The 24,363-nt window shown below is 38.8% G+C and overlaps 1 protein-coding gene across 2 annotated transcripts in view; it reads right to left on the bottom strand.

The window, feature by feature from the left end:
* The window catches only part of sgcd (sarcoglycan, delta (dystrophin-associated glycoprotein)), a 365,223-nt gene that overhangs the window by 220,632 nt on the left and 120,228 nt on the right, over positions 1-24,363 (bottom strand). For both annotated transcript variants that reach the window (XM_052014957.1, XM_052014953.1), the window contains exon 2: positions 22,350-22,426. In XM_052014957.1, the coding sequence (XP_051870917.1) occupies positions 22,350-22,358 (9 nt within the window). In that variant the 5' untranslated portion in view covers positions 22,359-22,426. The remainder of the gene's footprint in view (positions 1-22,349; positions 22,427-24,363) is intronic.

Below are 24,363 nucleotides of genomic sequence, written 5' to 3' on the forward strand. Positions count from 1 at the left end.
TTGATAAGGTGCAAGCTATTCTTGTTAGATCAATGCCAATGTCTAACATCGTCAAGAGGCAGACAATCAATAGGAAAGGAGGCAAAAAACAGACCACATTTATAACTTCATTCCTTTTGTACAACTGGGCAATCTACTTTGGGATGCTTATAATGTAAAACAAAACCTCAGATGTAAGATTTTAAACGTGAAAACTGTTCAGTCTTGAAAGTTATTTAAAAAGTAAGTTTATTAATTTATTTATTACAATTCTAAACTTATTCCTGCAAATTTGAAGATAGGGCAATAGGAAAATTCTTTGAATTTTTCATCATGCCTTTATTATTTTTTTCTGTTTGTGCTTCCAAAACAGTGGATCAACACACTGTAGTAAACCTATGCTCTTTTAATTCAAAATGGAGCTCTGGACCCAGGAGCTATCAGCAATTTGCATTAAGTAACTCCTACCCCACCTCTCCAAGGACTGATCATTGGTGCTCCAATGCTCTGCACTAAAGTTCTGCAGTTTGTCTGAATGCAAGTTAGAGAATTTGCTATTGTTATTTAAAATAGCAATTCAGGGCGAGTTATTTAACTTTCCACCTATTAAGCAAACCACTGAATTGTTAGTTCCTTTGAAATCAATGACACAGTAAATTGGGCAATACTAGCAATGGGCAGCTGATTTACAGCTTCATGCTTGAATGGTACGTTGGAAAATGTATTCCATTCTTCATGGTAATATTCTTACCTAACTGTTTGCTTTCATCAAAGCAAAAGTTTGAGTTCAAAATCCAGATAAACAGTGGAAATATCACAATGTGTAATATATGTAGCTAATGTGAAACAGGTTGTGTATCCCTTTAAGAATTGTAGCATGTAACCAATTATTCTCTGTATAATATCTGTATGTCTATAATTTTTTGTTAATGTAGAACTTGGCAGAATAGCTCTGCCATGTCAATATAAAAATAAAGATGCTGTTAATTTTTCTTTTGTTCAACAAAGTGCCTTTTTTTCTTCATGTGAATCACTGACAAAGGCAAAGAGACATGGCATCAGAAATGCTGGTTAATGAAATTATAACATTTGGACAGCATATCTGAATCAGAATACCTGATTAGATCTCTCCCAATTTAGATAACAGAGAGAGGTACAGCACAGAAACAGGAACTTCGACCCCCACAAGTCCACACTGACCATCAATCACCCCTTTACACCAATCCTAAATTAATCCCATTTTTTTATTCTCCCCACATATTCATCAGCTCATCCTATATTCTCCCTCTCATCTATACACTAGTGATAATTTACAGTGGCAAACAAAGTAACCTACCAAATGCATGTCTCTGGGATGTGGGAGGAAACTGGAGCACCCAGAGGAAACCCACGCAGTCACAGGAGGAATGAGCAAACTTCATGTAGACAGCACTCAAGGTCAGGATTGAACCCAGGTCTTTGGCACAGTGAGGCAGTGGCTCTACCAGCTGCGCCATTGTGCCAACTATATCATGGAAATGTGGCGTGAGATAGAGAGCTATGTAATTCATCAATGATGAGGCAAGATGAAACAAATAAAGATGTCCAATCCAACGGATTTCCTGGCAAGTGACCTGACTAAAGAACGGGGATGGTGGAAAGAGAAAACTTTATACTGTAAATTGAGCTTGCTATGGCAGGCAAACAAGAACAGATGAAAGTTAAAATGTTCTGTATCTTATTGGATGATATCATAAAGCCCTTAAATGAGACCAAGGAGAATGCATTAAATGCATTACAAACACTGCAACCTGTCTAGAAATAAACAAATAAACAGTTGACATTGAATCATTCTTTATTCACAACTAGGGGCAGGAATAATCCTTTGATATTATCTTAAAAGAGCTGAGACTGTTAACAGATAATTGCAGTTTGCAGATTTGAAGAGTCACTCATAAAAGACCAGATTATATGTGGATCTTGGAGTCTGAGAGAACCATTACTATATGAGACACAATTAACTCTGGAAAATTTAAAAATTGGGGTCTGGCCTGTGGAGCTTGATGAAGTGAGCTTCTATTTAATCTGTTTCAATGCACCATTCAATTGATTTAGTTGCAGAAGAATGCCCTTTGGAATTAGCAGAGCACAGAGGAACTTCAACAAAGACTAGATGTTGCAACCAAATATCTCAGTGGTACAAAGACAGAAGCAGATAAGATATTGGTCTTTGGAGGTGGGAGAATGGAAGAGACAAAGTTAGACCACAACTGAAAGTGGAGAGCTTCAATGGGCAAATTAAGGGAAGAACAACCGAAGTTAAACAAATAAAAACAAGCTAAGAATGAAGGAAATTTCCTTCATGAGTTGTTTGACCACTAGTGATGGTGTGAAGCCAAATCCAGCAAAAGACAAGGAAATGAAGTGAATTCTGATCTAGATGCTGGAGGACTACAATGCTTCTGTGGTTTATCAACTCTTTAAGTGATTCCTGCTCCACATGAGTGAGATGTGTGAGCTACTTAGACAATGAAGTATGGGGACTGGCGCTGGTCGAACACTCATGAACAAGCGGTCAAGCCAATTAAAGAGACGTCATAGCAGAGTCTATGTTGTAGTAGCAATAAGAAGGAACTGACACTGCAATCATCAGAAATTGGTCTTAAAATTGGTCTTAAAAACAACTGTACTTGCTGGAGGGTCAGCTGAGAGCATATAAAATTAGAACACTGATATTCACCCATATGTGTTTCATGGACATTTCAAACAAGCCACAAGCTGTGATCTTTGGTTTGGAGAAGTTTCACCAAGACTCAAGCGGGAGAACTGTACATGTGCACAGTGATCACTAGCCACTTGAGACCACTGCTGTCATACTCCTCCATAGCGCAACAAAGAGGTTGCAGAGAATACTCATGAGGATGCAGGCATCAAAAAAGATTGAGTATTGCCTGGGCAAAGAAATTCATAAAGCTGCCACATTTAGCTGAGCTTATCTCAAAACCACAAGAGATGCAAGGATACTGGGCTGACAACAGTCAACATTATGAAACATCTCTCAACCATTGATGTACTTGATTCAAGAGGCTACTAGACACAATGATCCAATGCAGACCCTAACACAATTGACTTAGACAGAATGGAAACAGACAGAGCATGAGGCTCGACCAGACTGTACTTCCCCACATGAGAAATAAACTGAGCAGAGATGATTAATCCTCAGGAGGTGAAAAGGTAACCATTCCTAAGCCACAAAGGTGCGACATAATCAAACATGTTCATTTCTCACATCTCAGAATAAATTGGAAAGATACATGAACAGGAGAGGTTTGGAGGGTTATGAACTGGGTGCAGGTCAATGGGACTAGCAGAATAAAGTTTTGGCACAGACTAGAAGGGCCGATTGGCCTGTTTTCTGTGCTGTAATGTTCTATGGTTCTAGTTGCTTCCAGAGAGCAAGCATCCACTGGCCAGGGATTAATGGGAGATGAAGGACTATGTGCAGAAATTCAAGACCTGCAGACCGATATAAAGGAACTAACAAAAGGAAACACTCCACTCTCATCAAATTCCAGACAGGCCCTGGGCAAAAATCAAGTCAGATCTTCTTCATCAGAGGAAAAAAATGTATCCAGTGACAATAGATTATTTTTCAGTTTTTGGGGAAATAGATTTCTTGGAAAACACCCATTCATCAATAGTTATTCACTAGCTCAAAAGTGAGTTTGTTCAATACCGTATCCTTGAAGTACTGATCACTGATTATAAGCCACAGTTCACAGCAAACAAGTATGTGAGTTTCTCACTTTGATCACTGGACAGCATTACCTCACTTTCACCAGAGCAATGGAATTGTAAAGGTAGCCGAGGAACTGAACAAAATCAATCAACAGAGTGAGAGCCTTATTTGAGAAGCCCAGCCTTCCCTGTACCCCAATGCAAGGGATGATGGGCAGCCTTATGTGCCTTATGAACAGATGCATTAAAACTCTACTCCCAACAACAGAATGGTTGCCAGAATCAGATGTGCAAAAGAAGTAAAAGAAGGCAATTGAAGACCAGCACACAACTACCACAGAGGTGCCAACGACCTACCATTGCTGAGGATGAAATCCACATCAGATTATATATATATAATCTATATATAATATATAATATATATATAAGCTATAGAGGGCATGCAGCGTAGGTTTACGAGGTTAATTCCGGGGATATCGGGACTGTCTTATGCTGAGAGGTTGGAGAGACTGGGATTGTACACGCTGGAATTGAGAAGATTGAGAGGGATCTGATTGAAACATACAGGATTATTAAGGGATTGGACAAGATAGAGACAGGAAATATGTTCCAGATGTTGGGGAAGTCCAGGATCAGGGGGCATGATTTAAGAATAAGGGCTAGGCCATTTAGGACAGAGGTGAGGAAAAACTTCTTCTCCCAGAGGGTTGTGAATTTGTGGAATGCACTGCCTCAGAGGGCAGTGGAGGCCAATCCTCTGGGCACTTTCAAGAAGGAGCTAGATAGGTTTCTTATAGATAGGGGAATCAAGGGATATGGGGACAAGGCAGGAACAGGATATTGATTGTTGAGGATCAGCCATGATCTCAAAATGGCAGTGCAGACTTGAAGGGCCGAATGGTCTACTTCTGCTCCTATTGTCTATTGTCTTATTGTCTATTGTTTGAAACTAATCAGTCCATGTCCATCCTAGATCAACACCAGATGTGTCAGGAGCCAATGGTAGCTCAGCAAAGGCCAGAGCCTTGATCATATGAGATCATAATGGAAGGGAACTTCCCATATTGGACTAATACAGGCATAAGACTAGATCTAGAAGGTAATCTTATCAGCTCAAGTATCTGGATGACTTTGTGCCAAAGTTAAGCATTTAGATACAGGACAATTACTTTGGATGATTTTTTTTTCCCTTTTGTTTTTTATTATTTAAGGAGAAAGGTAACACATATGGTTTATGTAATATTGGGTGTGTGCCCTTTAAGAGCTGTACTATGTGACCAGATGCTTTCTATACGGCATTACATATGTTTGAGTGGAGAACCAGTCTGCCTGTTTGGAAGCCAGCCATAGCAAGGATGTTCTTCCTTAAAGTCAGCTTTCTAGATTAATGAAATATCCTTGTTGTTAACTTGATTCACTGACTATTTTCCAGTATTTTGAAGAGCGATAGTGAATGTGTCTCAATATATTCAAAGACTATATAAAATGAAGCTAGTAAAACAATCACATGGATATGTTGAATTTTATTATCAATTATTCAAGAAAATCTATCAGTAGTACTGGGATCTGTTTGTTGAAATAAATTCACTCTGAGTTGGCCTAAGAAACAATTTTATTCTAATAAATGTCAGTAAATATGTAATGATGCTGATCTCTTGAATGACTATCAGTTTTAAGCTTTCAAAGCACGACCTAGTGAAAAGAAAATCTGCCATTGTCATCCAGATTTGAAACAGAATGTCAGAACTAATAGGCAAATAAGTTGAAATACTGTAGTATTATATTACATCATCATTAAAGGTGAGAAAAATTCAAGATTACATGTTCAGAAGGGATAAATGGGAGGAAATGACCTGACTGCTGCATTTTGCTAATTAAATGGGAAAGATACAATTATATAAAGAACAAAAGAATCTGGAATTGAGCTCCAAAAGTTAATATAACTGAGAGTTTCTGATAGATTATTTATAGATTATTGGATATCCGACAATCATTCTAAGCTTCATATCTATATCTAATCAATAGGTTTAATAATAGTAAGATTGTTTATTAGACAATACAAAGTACACCAGGTCTCCAAAAGAATTAGAAAGACAATCTGTGGGAATCTATCCCCTGCCTCCTTGTAAAGCTCTTTAATTCACTTGTTAACTTTCCTCTTAAGGAACAGTACATGTAGAAGCTTGGGACTAGTAACCAGGTGCAATAAGGTTTAAAGAAGGTAAATCTAAGAATCAGCTGGTTGTTGGTGATATAACTGAAAAAACTTTCATTCCACTTGTCAACAGAAACGCCACTCATTTAAGTCTTGAGATGATTATTTCATTTTCCCCACACCTTCAAAAATGCAGTTTTCTAATTGCTCACTTTATTTCACATCATCTTTGCCTTGGCCAAGAAATTCCTTCACACAATTCCAAACAAGAACAGAGCCGTGGAGTTAAAAATTGGTTTAACCCAAAGTAGAACAATCTTGCACCTATTTCTGGATGTCCTAAGGCTTGTTAGGAAATTTAACTACTGATTTTTTTGGCAAGACTTTTATTTGTACTGGCAACATTTACCAAACATAAAAAAAACTCCTGCAACATTAACAATAGAGTAACATGCAAAGTTCATCTCCAGATTGACTTTCAACCTTGCTGATCTGAAACATGACGGTTCATATTTACTAATAGAACAACCAGGTTTTATTAACCCAGAAAACAAAACAAGAAATACTTAAAATAGTCAACAGGTCAGCAAGTATCTGTGAAGATAGAAATAAAGTTAATGCTTCATGTTGACGAACTTTTGTCAGAATCTCTCCCCACAGACGCTACCCAGCCTGTTGAATTATTTCCAGTATTTTGTGCTTGTATATCAAATTCCAATGTATGCAGTCATTTTGCCTTTTTTTTAACTAACTCAGGTTTGCCTAAAATTGTGTTATTTAAAGAGCAAGAACTCAAACTTAATTCTTTGCATTCATGTAATCTGTGACCTCTTGCGACCTCAACTGCGGCCTCACACATGTACCTGGACTGGTTTGATCACAAAGGCAAGACCACAGTCACTTACAGTTTCTTAGACTCAAGATCACTCCAGGCTGCTCTCTATGGTCTCTGCTGCATCTCACAGTTTGTTGCTCTGTGCTGCATTAGGGAAGCCACCCAGACTCCATACTCAGGAAGACAACAACTTCTTGCCTTACTTTTAGCCCCCGGGAGTAGGCATTATGGGAAGCTTCCCAAAGTACAGGCAGTCATAGAATGTACTGCTGTGGTATCATTCCTTCCAGAGACCTTTCTGTTAATCTCCTGCAAGGAGCACCTCACTATAGTCCTGAAGGGACTCTGTCAATTACAATAACTGTCCAATCCTCTCTAGCCACAGGCATGATCCCTGGCATTGAGGACTGCCAACAATGAACCATTCTTTAAAATGGAGTAAGTGAGTAATTACAGATCAGTCAGCTCAACTTGTGCAAAAATCACTGGAAAAATGTTTGAATGACAGCACTAATCATAATTTAGAAAGGCGCATACTAATCAAAATCTTGTTACAATCTTGGATTTGTTATTGAAACTTCACAATAAGTTCAAATCCTTCAATGGCAGATGCGAAATTTAAATTTAGTTCATAATCTGGAATTTAAAAAAAATTAGTCTTTAAAGTGATGACCATGAAACTACCAGATTGCCATAAAAATCCATCTTGTTCATTAACGTACTTCAGGGAGGAAATCTGTCACCCTTACTGTGTCTGCACGATGTGAGACTCTCAATGTGATTGACTCTTAAATGTCCACTGAAATGGACTTTTAAGAGTCAGTCAGTTCAGGGGTAATAAGGGATGGTTGATAAATACTGGCCTCGAGCTAATAAGGAGAGTTAATGTGGATAGCAAATTTTAATGAAATAAGAAAATATGAAACTTGAGCAGGAGCCAATCCTGCTCTGCCAATCAATAAAATCATGGCTGATCCAATCTCAGGCTCAATATTACTTTCCCATCTCTCTCCACACCCTCTGGCTCCTTTGTAGCTCAAAGCTCTATCAATCTTCACCTTGGCTATATTCAATGATTTCATCTCCGGGATCTCTGGAGCAGAGAGTTCCAAAGATTCCTAAGCCTCCAATAAAACAAATCACTCCTTACATCTGTATTATTCTGAAACTATGATCCCTTGTTCTAGATCACACGACAGTGGAAATCATCCTCACCACATTCATCCTGTCAATTCCCCCTCAGAATCTTAAATGTGTCAATAAGATCACCTCTCTTTCTTAAAAATGTCAATGAGTGTAGGCCCAACCTGCTTAATTATTTGTTTCCTTTTCCCTCCTTCCTTGAAAAGTGGCATTACTTTAACAGTTTTCCAATCCTTTGGGACTTCTCCACAATCCAATATATTTTGGTAGTTGTAGCTAAAGCATCCACCATTTCTGCACCATATTCTTTAAAGCCCTATGATGTAGTAAAGGCCATTATGTCCATGGGGATTTGTTGGCCTTTATCCCTATTAGTTTACCTAGTACTTTTCTAGTGATAAAAATTACTTTAAGTTCTTCCATTGCTATACCCCCTGGATTATCTATTATGACTGAATTATTTTTAGCATTTCTAATGTTTTATTGGCTAACCAACAGTGAACATTAATCCAAATAATTATTTAGAATTTCTGTCATTTTTCTGTTTCCCAATAGCATAGCTATTCTCATCCTTTTTATATACTTGCAGAAACTCTTACAGAAGACAGCACTTCACATGAGCCCGAAACAGTCCTTCCAGGTGAGGCAGCACTTCACATATGAATCCATCGGGGTCATTTATTGCATCCAGTGCTCCCGGTGCGGCCTCCTCTACATCGGTGAGACCCGATACGGATTGGGGGATCACTTCATCAAGCACTTTCACTCTGTCCACTGTAACACTATCTCCTGGTGGCCAGCCATTTTAATTTCACTTCCCATTCCCACACTGACATGTCTGTCCATGGCCTCCTCTACTGCCAAGTTGAGGCTAAATGCAGATTAGAGGAACAACACCTCATATTCTGTCTTGGTAGTTTCCAACCTGATGGCATCAACATCAATAACTTCCCGTAACCACTCCCCTCTGTCCATTCCCCCCCCCCCCCCCATCTTTTGTTTTCCTTTATCCCTCTGGCCCCTTTACCCCTTCTCTTTCCCATCTCATGACCTGCCCATCACCCACACCTTCTTCCTTCTAGTTCCCCACCTCCTTCCCTTTATTCCATGGTCCACTGTCCTCTCCTATCAGATTCCATCTTCTTCAGCCCTTTGCCTCTTCCACCTATCACCTCCCAGCTTCTCACAGCATTCACATGTTCCCCCCTCCCCCACCTACCCACCTTCCCCTCCCTCACCTGGATTCACCTTTCATACACCAGCTCATGATCCTCTCCCTCCCCCCACCCTTTATTCTGGCTTCTGCCCTCTTTCTTTCCAGTCCTGATGAAGGGTCTCGGCCCAAAACATCAACTGTTCAGTTCCCTCCATAGATGCTGCCTGCTGAGTTCCTCCAGCATTTTGTGTGAGAGGCTCTTACTATCTGTTTTTATAGTGTTTGCTAGTTTAATCTCATCTTCTATTTCTCTCTATTTATATTTTTTGTAGTCATCCATTGCTGGTTTCTAAAAACAATTCTAATGCTCTAGACTACCACCAATCTTTGGAAAACTGTATGCCTCTCCTTTCAATTTTAAACCATCTTAGCATTCATAGCCATGGAAACTGCATCTCTCTCATATGGCCTTTCTTTCTCATCACTTTAGCTGAGATATATGAAATATCCCCTTAAATGCCTGACACTGCTGATCTACTGTCTAAGCCTTTAATCTATTTTCCCCAGTCCATTTCAACCAATTTTTTCCTTATATTAGAACTTCAAGTTTAGGACACTAGTTTCAAACCAAAGTTTTTCACTCTCAAACTGAATTTTAAATTCTATCATGATATGATTACCCCTTCCTCGGAGATCCTTTCCTATAAGATCATTAATTAATCCTATCTCAATACACAATACCAGACAATAGACAACTCCCTGGTTGGTTCCTCAATATATTCTATAAAACTATTGCAAATATACTCAATGAATTTGTCCTCAAGGCTACTATTGCCAGTTTGATTTCTCCAATCTATATGATAATTAAAATCACACAATTATTGCAGTACCTTTCTTACCAGAACGCATTATTTCTTGATTTATACTCTGTCGTACAGCATAGCTACTGGTAGGTGACCTACATAGTTTTCCCACCACTTCTTACCCCTACTATTTCTTATCTGTGCCCAAACTGATTCAAAATCTTGAGCTTTTGAGACAATATCCTTCTTCACCACTATAGCGATTTCATCCTTTGCTCATAGATCTAATTCAAATCCTTTTCCCTTTTTCTATTCCTTCTGAAATGTCAAATTGCAATGAATATTCAGTTCCCAGCTTTGATCACCTTGCAACCATGATTCTTAATGGTTATCATATGTACATAACCTTATGTGGCAATGAGGTCTATGTGTTCTACATGGATTGTAGGGAGGTTTTAGTTATTACCCCACAGGACAGACTGGTAAGAAAAAATAGACCATGAGATCCAAAAGAAAGTGGAAAGCTGAATCCAAAGTTCGCTTAGGGAAAACAAAAGGATAATGATTGATTAGTCCTTTTGCATGGGATGACTGCTTCTTAGAGATTCTTCAGAGCATAGTTCTAGGTCCCTTGGCTTTTATGTTATACAACAATGAATAAAATTTAAATGGAGGGGCTATAATTAGGAGATTTGTAGGTGCTACAATAATTAGTTGTACAGCAGATAATGAGGAAGAAATCTGTGGATTGAAGGAAAGAATCAGTAGACTGGTCGGTGAATCAAAAAAGTGTCAAACAGGATTCAATTCTGATTACTGTAAGGTATTGCATTTGGTAAGGAAAAGCAAATGAGGGAATATACAATAAACAGGAGGGCAGTGAGAAGTGTAGAAGAACAGAGGGATGTTGGAGTGCATCTCTTCACGTCCTGAAGGCAGCAGAAAAGATGGTGAAAGTGATTTAAAAGGAATTCTTAATAGCTTCTTTGATTAGCTGAGGTAGAAAATATATAAGCACAAGGGTTATGCTAAAAGAGCAAGAAGTGGATTCAGCCCAATACATCACAGGCACATCCCTCTCCACCATCAAAAGTATCTAAATGAGGTGCTGCCTCAAGAAAGCAACAACTATCATCAAAGATCCCCACCATCCAGGCCATGCCATCTTCCCACAGCTGCCTTCGGGCAGGAGGTACAGAAGCCTGAAGGCCCACCCCACCAGGTTCAGGAAGAGCTATTTCCCTTCAGCCATTTAGTTCTTGAATCAACCTGCACAACCCTACTCACTACCTCAGTATAGCAACACTAAGACCACTTTGACCACTTTGCACTACAATGGACTTTGTTTTTCTTTGTTCTAATTGTGTTCCTTCTTGCATAATTTTGTATAATTTATGTTTAGTTTATGTTTTTCTTGTGAATGTTGTGTTTCTAATGCTATATGCCTGTGATGCTGCTGCAAGTAAATTTTATGTTGTACCTGTGCATATGACAATAAACTCAATTTTGACCTTGACTTTAAAAGTATTCAATATATAATCTGGTCATCACACTACCAGAAGGATGTGATTGTACTAAGTAAGGTTCAAAGGAGATTTGCAAATATGATGCTGAGATAGGGGAATTTTAGCAATGAAAAACATGTGAATACATTGTTTTCTTCAGAAAGCAGGAGATGAGGGCATATTAATTTATAAGGAGTTTAGCTGGATTAGATACAAGTCACCTATTTGCCATAGTAAACTATTTGTCTGGATAACAAATTCTAATCCTGGGAACCAGATAAGGAAGGGACGATGGGCATATGGACCAGGTGGGCGAGGGGATAGGAAGGGTGAATCAAGGGAGAAGAAACCCAAGTAGAGTGCAACAGATCTGCAAAATGCTCGCCTAGTCTACACTTGGTCTCGCTGATGTAGAGAAGGCCACATCGCAAGCACCAAATACAGTAGACCAGGTTGGAGGAGGTGTATGTGAATCTCTGCCTCACCTGGAAGGGATGTTTAGGTATCAGGATGGTGATGAGGAAGGAGATGTAGGGATAGGTGTTGCATCTCCTACAGTTGCAGGAGAAAGTGCCAGGGGACCAGGAGGGATAGGTGGGAAGGAATGAGCCTACTCACAGAAAGAGTAGTCCTCAAGGAAAGCATAAACGGGGAAAAAGGGAAAATGTGATTGGTGGTGGGATCCTGTTGGAGCCGGTGGAAGTGGCAAAGGAAGCACTCTGATGAGGTATTTACTTTATTAAGTACTGTAGACAGGTTTTATAACTTTTGTAATTGGAAATTAAGAGCCCCTAAACCCTAATCCCCTATCAATGAATTATTTGTTCCCACCCTATTGCTTCCATCATCCAGGGGTCTTTTGTTTTCCAAAAACAAGTGTAGGACTGCATTTAAGAATATCATTGAAAATGCATTGATAGTTTTAAAGAATATTACGTTGAAGGATATTGAACAGAACATGTTAAAAACTATGTATTATGGTAAACCTCTGTTAGCAATTTCTGGCACAAATTGCAGCTATTTTAAGAAGTTTATCTCAGTTCTGTTTAAACTCAAACATAATTGCCTATCTCAAATGCAAAATCTCATGGGCTAGAAATTGTATGGTACCTAAAAAGACATGTTAAAATGCTGGTGCATGAGAGGAAAATAACAATTTTGTGAGAAGCCACAAAATTGAAATTACATTGCACAAGGCCCAAAGCAATGATCACAATTTGCTTTGTACATAGTGACCAAGGGGGGATGGGGGTGGGATCAGGCTGGGATCATTTTTAAGGGAAACGTCTGGATGTAGTCTAGCAGAGAGATTATGGAGGGTTGGCTGGGAGCCAGTCTAGGAACATGAGGGTACCAGACTGGTGGGCGTGTGGTCAGCCTGCTTCAGTGTGTGAAGCTCACAATATAATTTGCAGGTGATGTCAAAATGGGCATTGCATACCATTTAATGGTACTGCCCATGTTGGTGGCCTCAATTTGTATGTGCAGTATGCACACAGAGGATCTCGAACAAATTTTTAAATGTGTGCTTTTGAAGCACTAAAAATGCAATCAGGGAATTGCTGAAATACAGCTATGTAAAAATCTTTTTTCTGCAGGATTAAATTTGTAGGGCAGTTTCTTTCAAATTTGATTTTTTTAATGTTCATTGATAATTTAAGAACTGTAGCCAGATACTGTTTAATTAATATAGCCCAGGAATGCATTTCTTACAAAAACACAAATATTTTAGTCAAGGTTGGATCGCAATCAGCTTCTTGATGAACAAAATCCACTGAAAGCTGCCTCATATTGCTGTACCCATGTGATGCAGCTGAGGTTTAGTGTCTCCTGTAAAGCCTGCAAGCAAATGAATTAGTGGAAAGTCCCATTGTTCATTTACTACCTCTGGGTCTGTGGCCATTTCAGAGAGAGGCTCTGCTTTTAAAATCAGTGGAAACTTTGATGGTGTGGAATACCAGTTGTGCTTAAAATTCAATGAATTTTTATAGCAATCTCACTGATTTTAGCCAATTTACACTAAAACAAAACCCATGCAACCAACCAGAAACTTCAAGTCCTTATTTAAAACATACTTCTATAGAACATAGAACAGAACACTACAGCACGGAACAGGCCCTTCAGTCCACCATGTCTGTGCCCACCATGATACCAATTTAAAATGCACATCTGCCTTCACAAGGTCTATATCCCTCCATTCCCTGTCTGTTGATGTGCCTGTCTAAATGACTCTGAAGGTTCTATTGAATCTGCTTCCACCACTTCTCCTGGCAGTACATTCCAGGCACCTAACACTCACCATGTAAAAAAACATTGCGTCACACATTTCCCTTAAACTTGCCCCCTCTCACCTTAAAGATATGCCCTCTAATATTTGACCTTTCCACCCTGGGAAAAAGACTCTGACGTTATCTACGCCTTTCGTAATTTTATGTACTTTCATTAGGTAGCCCCTCAGCCTTCAACACCCCAGAGAAAACAATCCAAATTTGTTCAACCTCTCCTTATAGCTAATACTCTCTAATCTAGACAGTGTCCTGGTGAACCTCTTCTGTATCCTCTCCAAAACCTTCACATCCTTCCTGTAATACAGTGCCTTTAGTTATACTCTGTAGAAGATGCCATCGCCTAATATATTTCTCGTGTCCTGTCCACAACACCTGCTTGCTATTTACTTGAATTGTAAATTCTTACAAATCACATCAATCTTTGGAATTATTAATCTATTAGATTATATAATCAATTATATAATTATATAATCAATCTATTAGACATGTTACACTGAACTTCAACTTTCTGCCTATGGCCCTACTTCACTTTTATCCTGGCAGAAGCTCAGCTGATACCAACCAACTCTATTTCTGTAATTAAAAATAACATTATCACATTCTCTCTTCTCCCCTCTCCCATTGGGGAGAAGATACAAAAGCCTGAAAGCACGTACCACCAGGCTCAAAGACAGTATCTATCCCACAGTTATAAGAGTATTGAATGGTTCCCTAGTACGATAAAATGGACTCTTGACCTCACAATCTACCTCGTTATGGTCTTGCACTTTATTGCCTACCTGCACTGCATTTTCTCAGTAATGGTAACACTTTATTCGGCACTCTGTTATTGTTTTACCTTGTACTACCTCAATGCGCTGTTGTAATGAATTAATCTGTATGAATGGTATGCAAGATAAGTTTTTCCTGTACCTCGATACAAGCGACAATAATAAACCAATTTACCAATTTAATATTAAATTGTGTAAATAATAATAATATAAAATAAAACCATGGGCAGCTGCATTACCAATCTGTGTGCCTTGGTCCAACTATCTCTCAAACTCCAAGCCCATTTTATCTGAAGACTCAACCCTGATACATTATCTACAACACAACAGGCTGAATCATTCTGGCTCATAGCCAGTGTATCCAAAGGGATCTACCAGCTGTTAGCCATTGCACCTCAGGAGGTCTCAGACTTTCACGCATGCAGTCAGATGTAAAAGTCCAAGACATCCTGAAGGTCGAGTGCTGATGCATCAGACTGAACACTCTGCCACTAACTTGCATTTGAGTCCAATGCTGAGTGGTCCAGATGCACTTTATATCCACGGCAAATGAAGCAGTCCATACCTGCATGCAGAAAGACCTAGATAAGCTTCAGGCATGGACTGATAAATGACAGGTAACGTTCATACCACAGAAGTACTAGGCAATGGCCATCTCCAACAAAAGGGAGTCTAACCACTTATCCTTGACATTCATGTGATTACCATTACTGTGTTTCCCACCATCAACATCTGGGGACAACCATTGATCAAAAACTTAATTGGACTGGCCGCATAAATATTGTGGCTACGTGAGCATTACAGAGGCTGTTTAACCTACAGTGAGTGAGGGATAGCAGGAGCATGATGGAGTATTTTCCAGTTGCTTGGGTGACTGTAGCTCCAACAACTCTCAAGAAACATGATACCGGAAGGGATGAAACAGCCTGCTTGACTGCTACCCCATCCACAGCCCTCAATATTAATTTGTTCCACCAGTAATGCACAGCACCTCCTAAACCTGCGACCTCCACCACCAAGAAGGGTGAAGGCAACAGGTGCATGGAAACACCAACACTTGGAGATTCCCATCCGAGATGACATACTATCGTCATCTGGAAATATATCGCTAAACATTTATCAAGGCTCGGTCTAAATTCCGGGACGCCCTATCCAACAGCACTGTGAGAATAACTTCACCAGAGGAAGTGCAGCAGCTCACCATCACCTTCTCCATTTAAGGATACGTAATAAATATGGCCTATGAGCAATGCCTAGATCCCAGAAAATAACAAAAAAAACAAATAAGTAAGAAAATCTGGCCTTCAGATCTACCAGTGGGGTCCTGTAGAAGATGGTATGTGCAGGTAAGTATGTTACTTATTGTACATTATTTTAATGTCTTTTATTGTTTTATGGTGTGTTAATTAAATTATTTTTCATTTTAAAATTATCTAATTTCTTAATTATTAACATGGATTTAGAAAGTTTTGAAATATTTAAAACCAGGTAAAAAACTTTTATCTGTTAATCGATGGTCAAAACCAGTCAGTGTGTTCTGGGGTGGGGTTTCAGGACCGCATGAGGCCTTGTTGCCACTCTGCCTTGCTGGATGTGGGGGCTTTGTGGGTGGTGGAAGAGGTCAGATCATTCTATCCTCCACGTCCACAGAGCGCAAGTGAAAGCAGATGAGGACTTGAGGTAGAGACTCTGGGCAGTGGGCTGGATACATGATGATCCAAACCACTGCAACATCATCTGGAAGTATTTAAAAATAAATTCCAGCAGGTTTAATCAAGAACTTTAGTTTACTTCCTCCCTTGCATTTTATTTTCCTACCCTCTTTAAGCCTTGAATTGTCATGCACCATTTAGAAGCTTCAAAAGCTATTCTGACAGCATCCAGGTTTTTCTTATAAACAGTTTTTTTCTTGTTTTATAGATTGTACTTCCTCCCATTCTTTGCTTTCTTTGCTTTGGTTCTTTCTTATTCTTTTGAAACCTAGTCAAGTAGAAAATCCTCCTTGGAAAGCTCACTTTTGCGGTAAATGTTACTCTTTCACTGAAGCAACCATTCTATTGTATTCCTCTGTTCCAGTCCACAGATGGTGCTGTGCAGAAACTGAACATGATGTAGTTCCCCATTCCCACAGAGCACTACTTGGCGGTTGAGCTTCGGAACTGCAGTAATACATTTCAAAACTGATGGCATGAATCTGATACTACAACAACATAATGAAATACCTCATCAGTCTTCAAAAACAGGATTTTCAGCTGGTCTTAAAAGGAAGAAAGTAGAGTCCTGGCTGCAAACCAGTGGCAATTTGATCCATAACTGGAAGCAATGACAGGTTCAACAGTTCAGTCAATCCACTACAAAGAGTATTTTCTTGAGGGCAACTACTTTACCTTTAAAGCGAAATAAAAATACATGACCAAACCACACATTACCTGTGGACCAAAATTGACCATTCCCTGCATGAAGGCTTCCCCAATCTTCTACCTATTGCTTCTGAAAGCAATGACTCATGCTACTGTGGATTCTATTGGTGTTTTCAGCCCTTTGCTACTTCATGCAGGTGACCAATCTTTACATAAGCCTTTGGACAAAGATGGTTGGCAGACTGCAATAATGGAGCATTGTGAAAGGATGCCCTGAGCCTAATCTCTTCTTTATTGACATTTTAAAGTCTTCCTCACAAAGGATGTGGATAATGTACATTAACCCCAATGAACCTTCTCAATAAGCAATATACCAGTGATACAACAGTTAAGGATGGTGAATAACAATAATGTTCCTGAAATCAAGGTAAGGCAAAGAGAGATTGAAATTAAGAAGTAAATTATGGAGGTAAAGAGGTTCTGAGTAGCTTATCCAGGGAATACCTGATTTTGAGTAGGTAAAGCAAAACAGTCTGTGATGAGATTCACTAACATTGTCAATTTCTTCAAACCTGAAATTGCTTGGGAAGAGGTATATTACATTTCAGTATATCTATTTGCTACATGACCTTAAAACCAGGAGATATTTTGTTAAAGATCTGGTAAAGCCCCAGCTTCCTGTCACACGGGTTATTGTTTCTCAATATTACATGCACTAAACCAGCTAAGGTCTCCAAGGGGACAACAACAGTCTCCCTCAGCTCTGCTCAATTTATATGGGGAGCATCTTGTAAGTGTTTTAGATTGAGGAAACCTTCTCAATAGGAAATTAGGAAGGCTGAGTACTTTTGGGTTAAGACATTTGTGTGATCTTGCTTTTAAACTGTTATTTTTACAAATTTGGGAGTTTGGTATTTAATCTCTTCATTGGCAACAATTAGCATATATTTTAATAACTGTACCGATCTTGAGGGTGGCTGAATGTTTCATAGTTCTTTAATAAACAGTCAAGGAGGAGGTAAACAGGATGGCAAGGAATGATAAGCCATGGTAATTTATGTCACTTTTTTTAATGCTGTGAAGAATGCAGCAAATGACTATGATGTGACCAGTTTTAGTTGTATATACTTTAGGGAAGGTTGATCTATTGACTGGGAGGTATTTTCTTTTCTTTCATTCACTTAATTAATAACATCAATGGTGATATTCCAATTAAATGATATTCTACGTAAAAGGGTCACACTTATGTGCTGCTCCACAGAATACTGTCCTCTGGAGGTCAACAAGCCACTATACTAAACCCAATGGCATGCAGTTGAATCCATCCACACTGGCAGTCAGTAATACTTAAATCCAAGTGTAAGTCAATGACTTCCATGTTGTTAAATATCAGATATCCCCAACCCAACCCCACATCCATTGAGATGCTGTAAGACACCATAGTAACCTAATCCAATCAATCTATGGGAATCTCTCAAACCTCCCATCAATGTGCCACACCCCCTGACACTCCCCTGCTCCACCATACTTGCCATGAGGTTTCAAGGAATCCTTTTTGATTCCACCGCTTTACATTTCAACAGTAATCACTAAGTCAATAAAGCCTGGACTAAACATACTGTCTGAAACAGAGGAATCATTCAAGGCACCATTGAAAAACTACTTTGGTTTCACCAGAGCCTTGAAGGACATGGTCTGTGATAAACAAAATCTGAACAGGAAATGAGCGATACAACTACTTAATGCAAAAATGACAAAGAAATACCTTCTGTCTATGAATGCCATCAAAGTTCAAACAACTCTGCCCCCGAAACTAATTAATCAAGGATTTGTTTGAAATATAATCCTTCTCCGAAAAGGCAATACTGTGGCTTAGAACCATAAACTCAATTTATAAATGCTGCAGAAAACCAGAGCTCTCAAGACAACGGGATCCTAGCTTCAAGATTCCAGCAGTGTTCCTGGTGGTTTCATAGCTGTTATTGTAACATTCTAATACAGTTCAGCCTTACGGCTTTTCTCTGAATTGCCTCCAGCAATGAATGTTGCAGTTGTTCCTTTAGAACCCAGAACAAATACTCAACATGTGGTTTGACTAAAGCACTCTACAGCTTGATCATTACTTCCTCCCAATTGCAGACTGCATTTTTAGGTTACGTAATTAAATATTTTATTAGATTTTGTTGATTACAGTTCTGCATTGACTGGATATGCTCGGTTAATTAAGACTTTGAGGCGTCTTTCAGTCTAATGCTTAGATATTCAGCTCCTGCCATGTTGGTCATTTTCCCATCCTATACGTAATATCTAATACCTGTTTTCTCAACGTTTCATCTGCCCCTATTTGGCTCACTATTATATTTTATTTAGATCATTCTGCGGTTCCTGGGTTGCCTTTGTTAATTCCAATGGTCAGGCAGAATAAAATTAGGTTGGATTTACACATAGAAACAGGCTGTTTGCCCCAGCTGGTTTCTGCCATTGTTTATGTTCCACTCAAATCTTTTCCCACTCTATCTCACCTTGATAACAAAATATTTCACATCATTCTCCCTCATGTGCCTTTCTCACTTTCCCTCAATATTTTACATCAAAGGTCTACTGCTAACCAGATAGTTATATGGATAATCTTCTTTACAATTTACAACTGTGCAAAACAAACAATTTAATCAATGGGAACATTCAATGAAATATATATCTTCTATGTCTCATCATAGGTGCAGATGGAGTTCTGTGTTTCCGTCATCTATTGTTCTGCTATGATTTCTGCATTGTAGAAGTTTCATTGAACTTCACAGTTGATATAGCTGAAAAAGATAGATACAATATGGAGGGAGGGTGGTGTAGGGGTGGGGAGAGGGATGGAGCAGAACAAGCTTCATCCATGAAACAGCTGAACAGCTGTCTTTGATAACTGGCTAAACCACACACTCTGGTTTAGCAGACTGTCAAAGCTACCAGAAAAGCAATGTTTCTGGATCCCTTCATACACATGCAAAAATGTTCAGCTTTAAAAAAAATAAAATCACTTACATTACAATTAAAACAGTTAAATACTCTAAAACAATTTAAAAATGTAATCAGCTAAAACTTACAGCAAATGGATAGAGATACTATTCCTTCACCTGATCTAAGCTGGCACAGGTTACCTGGGCATTTTTTCCTAGTCTTGGTGCTGGAGAATTGCCAAAATTTCACAGTCCCCTGTTGAACTCCACAAAGAGTCCAAAGTCAGAACATACTTTTTTAAAAAGGCCACAACTTTTCAACAACTTTGGGACTTGCATGTTCATGCAGAAATCCCACAGATGCTGTCAGTAGCTGATGAAATTTCCACACAAAATCCAGGCCGATGATTTTCTGTCTCACAACCAAATGATAAATATTCTGCTGCAATCAATGGCAAAATATTTCACTGTAGGTTATAGATTCTTTCTGGTTACAGATAATCTCAGAGTCCCTGTACACCTGAGACTCAGAGACAGATGGAAGCAGGCCCTTCATCCCAACGAGTTCATGCCGACCATTGACACTAATCCTACATTACTCCCATTTTCCCTTCATTCTATGAACTCTCCAGAAATTTAGATATGTAATACTCTTGAAATACTGTTGCTATCAATGTATAAAGTAGAATTTCCTCAAAAAAAATCAATTAAAAATTTCTCAGTAACATGTGTTCAGCTACTTCAGTCAGTTCAAATGCATAAAACAAGTTAAATCATAAAATTTATCGTAAAATTTTCAAAAACACTCTTATATTGTCATCACCCAAAATGCCATAAACTTTTTAACCACTTTTTTTCTGAATTTCTATGTAATTTTCAAATACTTTTATTCCAAAACAGTACCAGTTATGAAGGACATGAAGCATCTTGCAGGTTGAAGAAGAAATACAGCAGTTTACCTTGACTAAAAGTTCCTTTCTATCAGGATTTAGTTACCTATTCCACTGGTTTCCAATACACAGCCCATGCATAATTGGCACCAAGCCAAAAGTAAAACTGGATGGATTTGGTGGGGCTTCCTATCCAGAGCTGCAGTAAAATAAGGTAATAGAGTCATACAGCATGGACAAAGGCCCCATTGTCCCATGAAGTCCATGCCAGCCATCAAGCATCCATTTACACTAATCCCATTTTGTTTTCCCCACAATCCAATCAACCCCACCCAGATTCCACCATTCGCCACCATACTCAGGGTATTTTACAGTGGCCAATTAATCTACCATTGCACACATCTTTCAGATGAGGGAGGAAACCAGAGTATCTGGGGAAAAGGACACAGGGAGAATGTGCAAACTACACACAAACAGCACCAGAGGTTAGGATTGAACCTGAGTCCCTGGAACCGTGAGACAACAGCTCTTTTAGCCACACCACTGCGAGCTTGCCGGCCGGCCACTCTCAGTAAATCCTAGTAAATCTATTCTGCAGTAGTCACAGAATCTGCAGTTTAACAATAGACAAATTCAACAATCACAACAACTAATACAAAGTACAACACAAATGAACATCAGTTATTCATAAGTGTTATTTGCATAAATGATTACTATGTTTGAAAAAAGCTTGTTAATTATTGCATTGTACCAATGAACACAAATTCATTTTCATTCCTGCACACATGGCATCCTTCTTTAATTTCTTGTACATATTACCCTCTGGAAAATGTGGGGCAACATGGAATCACGGGAGCAATGCAACAGGAAAGTGGAGAATGAAATACTGAAGAATCTGGCACAGGGCAGGGAAGTAAATCAACTGAAAAGTTACTATTTTCACCTCAGTTTAAACCTGGCACATAATTTACTTCTGCTGAAAGGGGAATGCTATATTTCAGTCCTCATGCAATGTCAATATACAGGATCCAACATCAGGATTATTTCCTCTATTGGTACTTCAGCTGATGCTCAATTGCCAATTCTACTCATAAGTTAATGTCTTGTTGCATCAAACCAAGGTGGAAGAGTGATAATTTTACTATGTACTAAGTCATAAATCACCCTCTGAAAATTAATTTATGAATTAATTTGCAGAGTTAAAATTCAGCACCATCCATGTAGAGAACAGTCACTTTTAACAGCTTGACTCCAAATTTTGCAAAGAACTTGGCATTTTAATTAAACTAATTCATAACCAGAAATGCTATGTTCCACACAAAACAGCAATCTTTATTTTACCAGGTCATTAAACATGACAATCTATTACTAAACTAATTGGCATCATGAATGCACAGCAAATTTATGGTTGTGTCATTTAATAAATACCCTGCATAATTATTCGTAGTCCCACCTCAACGCAGGCCATTTCACTTCAAAATTAATAACTTTGTGTTAATGGAAGAGATTCTAATGCTGACCCTCTAAAGTTTGTTTAATGTTTGGTCCACTACTTCATCTTATAAATCCAAATTAAAAGAAAATACTTTAAGTTACAATCTTAAAAGTTGACCATAGAAGGATCTTTTGGAGGGAATCTGTCATAAAGTAATATTCTTTGGCAAAAGAAACCAAAGGTGAATAATTGTTTTACAACATGATCAAGGTCCTGCTGCTGCAGGGTGGAATATTTTTTCCTCTTCACTCTACAGCCTTAGTTTAATCCAACTCTTTTATTCCTCCCCTTATGAACTATCTTACCTTCAGCATCAGACGATCAGTCCCTTCTGCAAAAAAACTTCCATCCTATCATTGTGGGCTGGATTCAGTCTGAAGTCCTAGAAAGGAAAGGAGAGTGTAATAGCTCACTACACAACTCTCTCCCTACTTCTATCTTTTATACTTTATGACAAAGTCCAATTGAATATAGGTCAAAACCATTCTTAATTGACATTATTTATACAACAATACAACTCTACAATAAATCCCCACCAAACGGTATGTATAATTCCTCCATAGGCTGCTCATGGTTTTCTACTCAGACTAGTTATAAATGATGTGTTGCAGATTTGAAATCAATTTTTACCCGTGGTCTGCATGTCATCCAGCTTATTTTATTCAGGACCTTGAACTACAAGCTGTGAATGGAGAAAAGCAATCAGTTCTATATAATCTGTTCATCCGGGCATACAATGAAAGTGCCATGAGATCCAACTGGGGCAGGTCAGTGTGACTAGTTGAAGTATATCCCAGCTTCCAATGCCAGGAACAGCATGAACATAATCAAGGGCTTGTTCAAACACATCCGTGATTTTAAATTTGATTTTCAAAGAGCGGTTAGAATACGTAACTTGTTACCACAAGGAACAGTTGACGTGATGAGAATGGATGGACTTAAAATGGTAAAGATATGAAAGAGAAATATAGGGATATGTTGATAGGGATGTTAGATGCAGATGTGTGGTTTATGTAAATTATTAATGGATCTTTAAGTTGAATGATGTTTATGTGTTGTAAATACTTTAAAAGCAGGAAATGTCGAAGTCAAACATATCTCATCACAGAAAGAAAAAGAACCAATAAAAAGATGAATGTGGAGCTTTAGTGAGCGAGTTAGGGGAGATGCATCAAAGAAATGATGGGTTTTAGAGATACATGATAGAGAGAGGATTGAAGAAGGATATTTTGGGGAGTAGCACTGAAGGCACTGCCACTGATAGCTGAGCAAGAGCAAAGAATCAGTCCAAGAGCTGAATAACTGAGAACTGTGGGGAAAAATGGGAGGTGACATCAGCCTGAAAGGGATGTGGTAATAAATTGAGACTATAGATGGATCTGATGAAGACTTTAAATGCAAAGTATCAGGAGTCACTGCAGTTAATGAAGATGGGTTAATTGTATGACATCCACTCCCCCATGAAAAATCCCTACCATCTCTTCAGCGCTTACCATCCTCGATGGAACAGATGAAAAGTAATTCTGAATTTAGAACTTGAGTCAAAATCACATCATAGTGATGCAGACCCAAATTTAACTCTAGTTGGGCAAGAGACAGAAACGGTCTCTAGGAAATCCTGTGGGTCATGCCCATCAGTCAACAGTCACGTATGTGTAGAACAGAGAAATCTGGATGGTTTCATTAAGGGAAGTTGGGGGTTCAGGGTAAGAGAGTTTGAACTTTCCCATGTGTGACCCAGGGTCTCCTGTTCTGTTCACAATTTTCTCAACTCTGTTGTATACCATTTGGCTTTATGCAACTTTGCCCACAAAAGTCAGAATGTAAAATCAGAAAATGCTAGAAACACTCAGCAGGTCAGGCAGTGTCTGTGGAGGGATAAACAGAGTTAACATTTCAGGTCCTAGATCTCTGATTGGAACTGTGGAATTGGGAAAACGGGTTAATCTTAAGTTGCGGAGAGAGTGAAGGAGGAATGGACAGGACAAGTGGAATACAGCTGATAGAGTCAGTCCAGGGTTTTAAGGTAATTCTGCAATGAATGGAGCCAACTGTTTGATAGGTTCATGAGGGAAGTTGGAGAGAGATAACAAATTAAGAACATGTAAAAGCTGTTAATTCAGCATGAAACCAAAAGAAGAATGCAGTAAATGCCATAACATTACACAGTCTCCACATAGAGAGAGAAAAACTGGGTTAATGTTAAAGATGGATAACTTACAGCAGAACTAGCTAGTTCTGATACAAACAGATAAGCTGTTATCCAAAAGTGCTTCATTCAATATTGAGTCTCGAAGACTCCATCATGCCCTGATGGAA

The sequence above is a fragment of the Pristis pectinata genome, chromosome 4 (genome assembly GCF_009764475.1).
Source record: "Pristis pectinata isolate sPriPec2 chromosome 4, sPriPec2.1.pri, whole genome shotgun sequence".
NCBI classification, from domain to species: Eukaryota; Metazoa; Chordata; class Chondrichthyes; order Rhinopristiformes; family Pristidae; genus Pristis; species Pristis pectinata.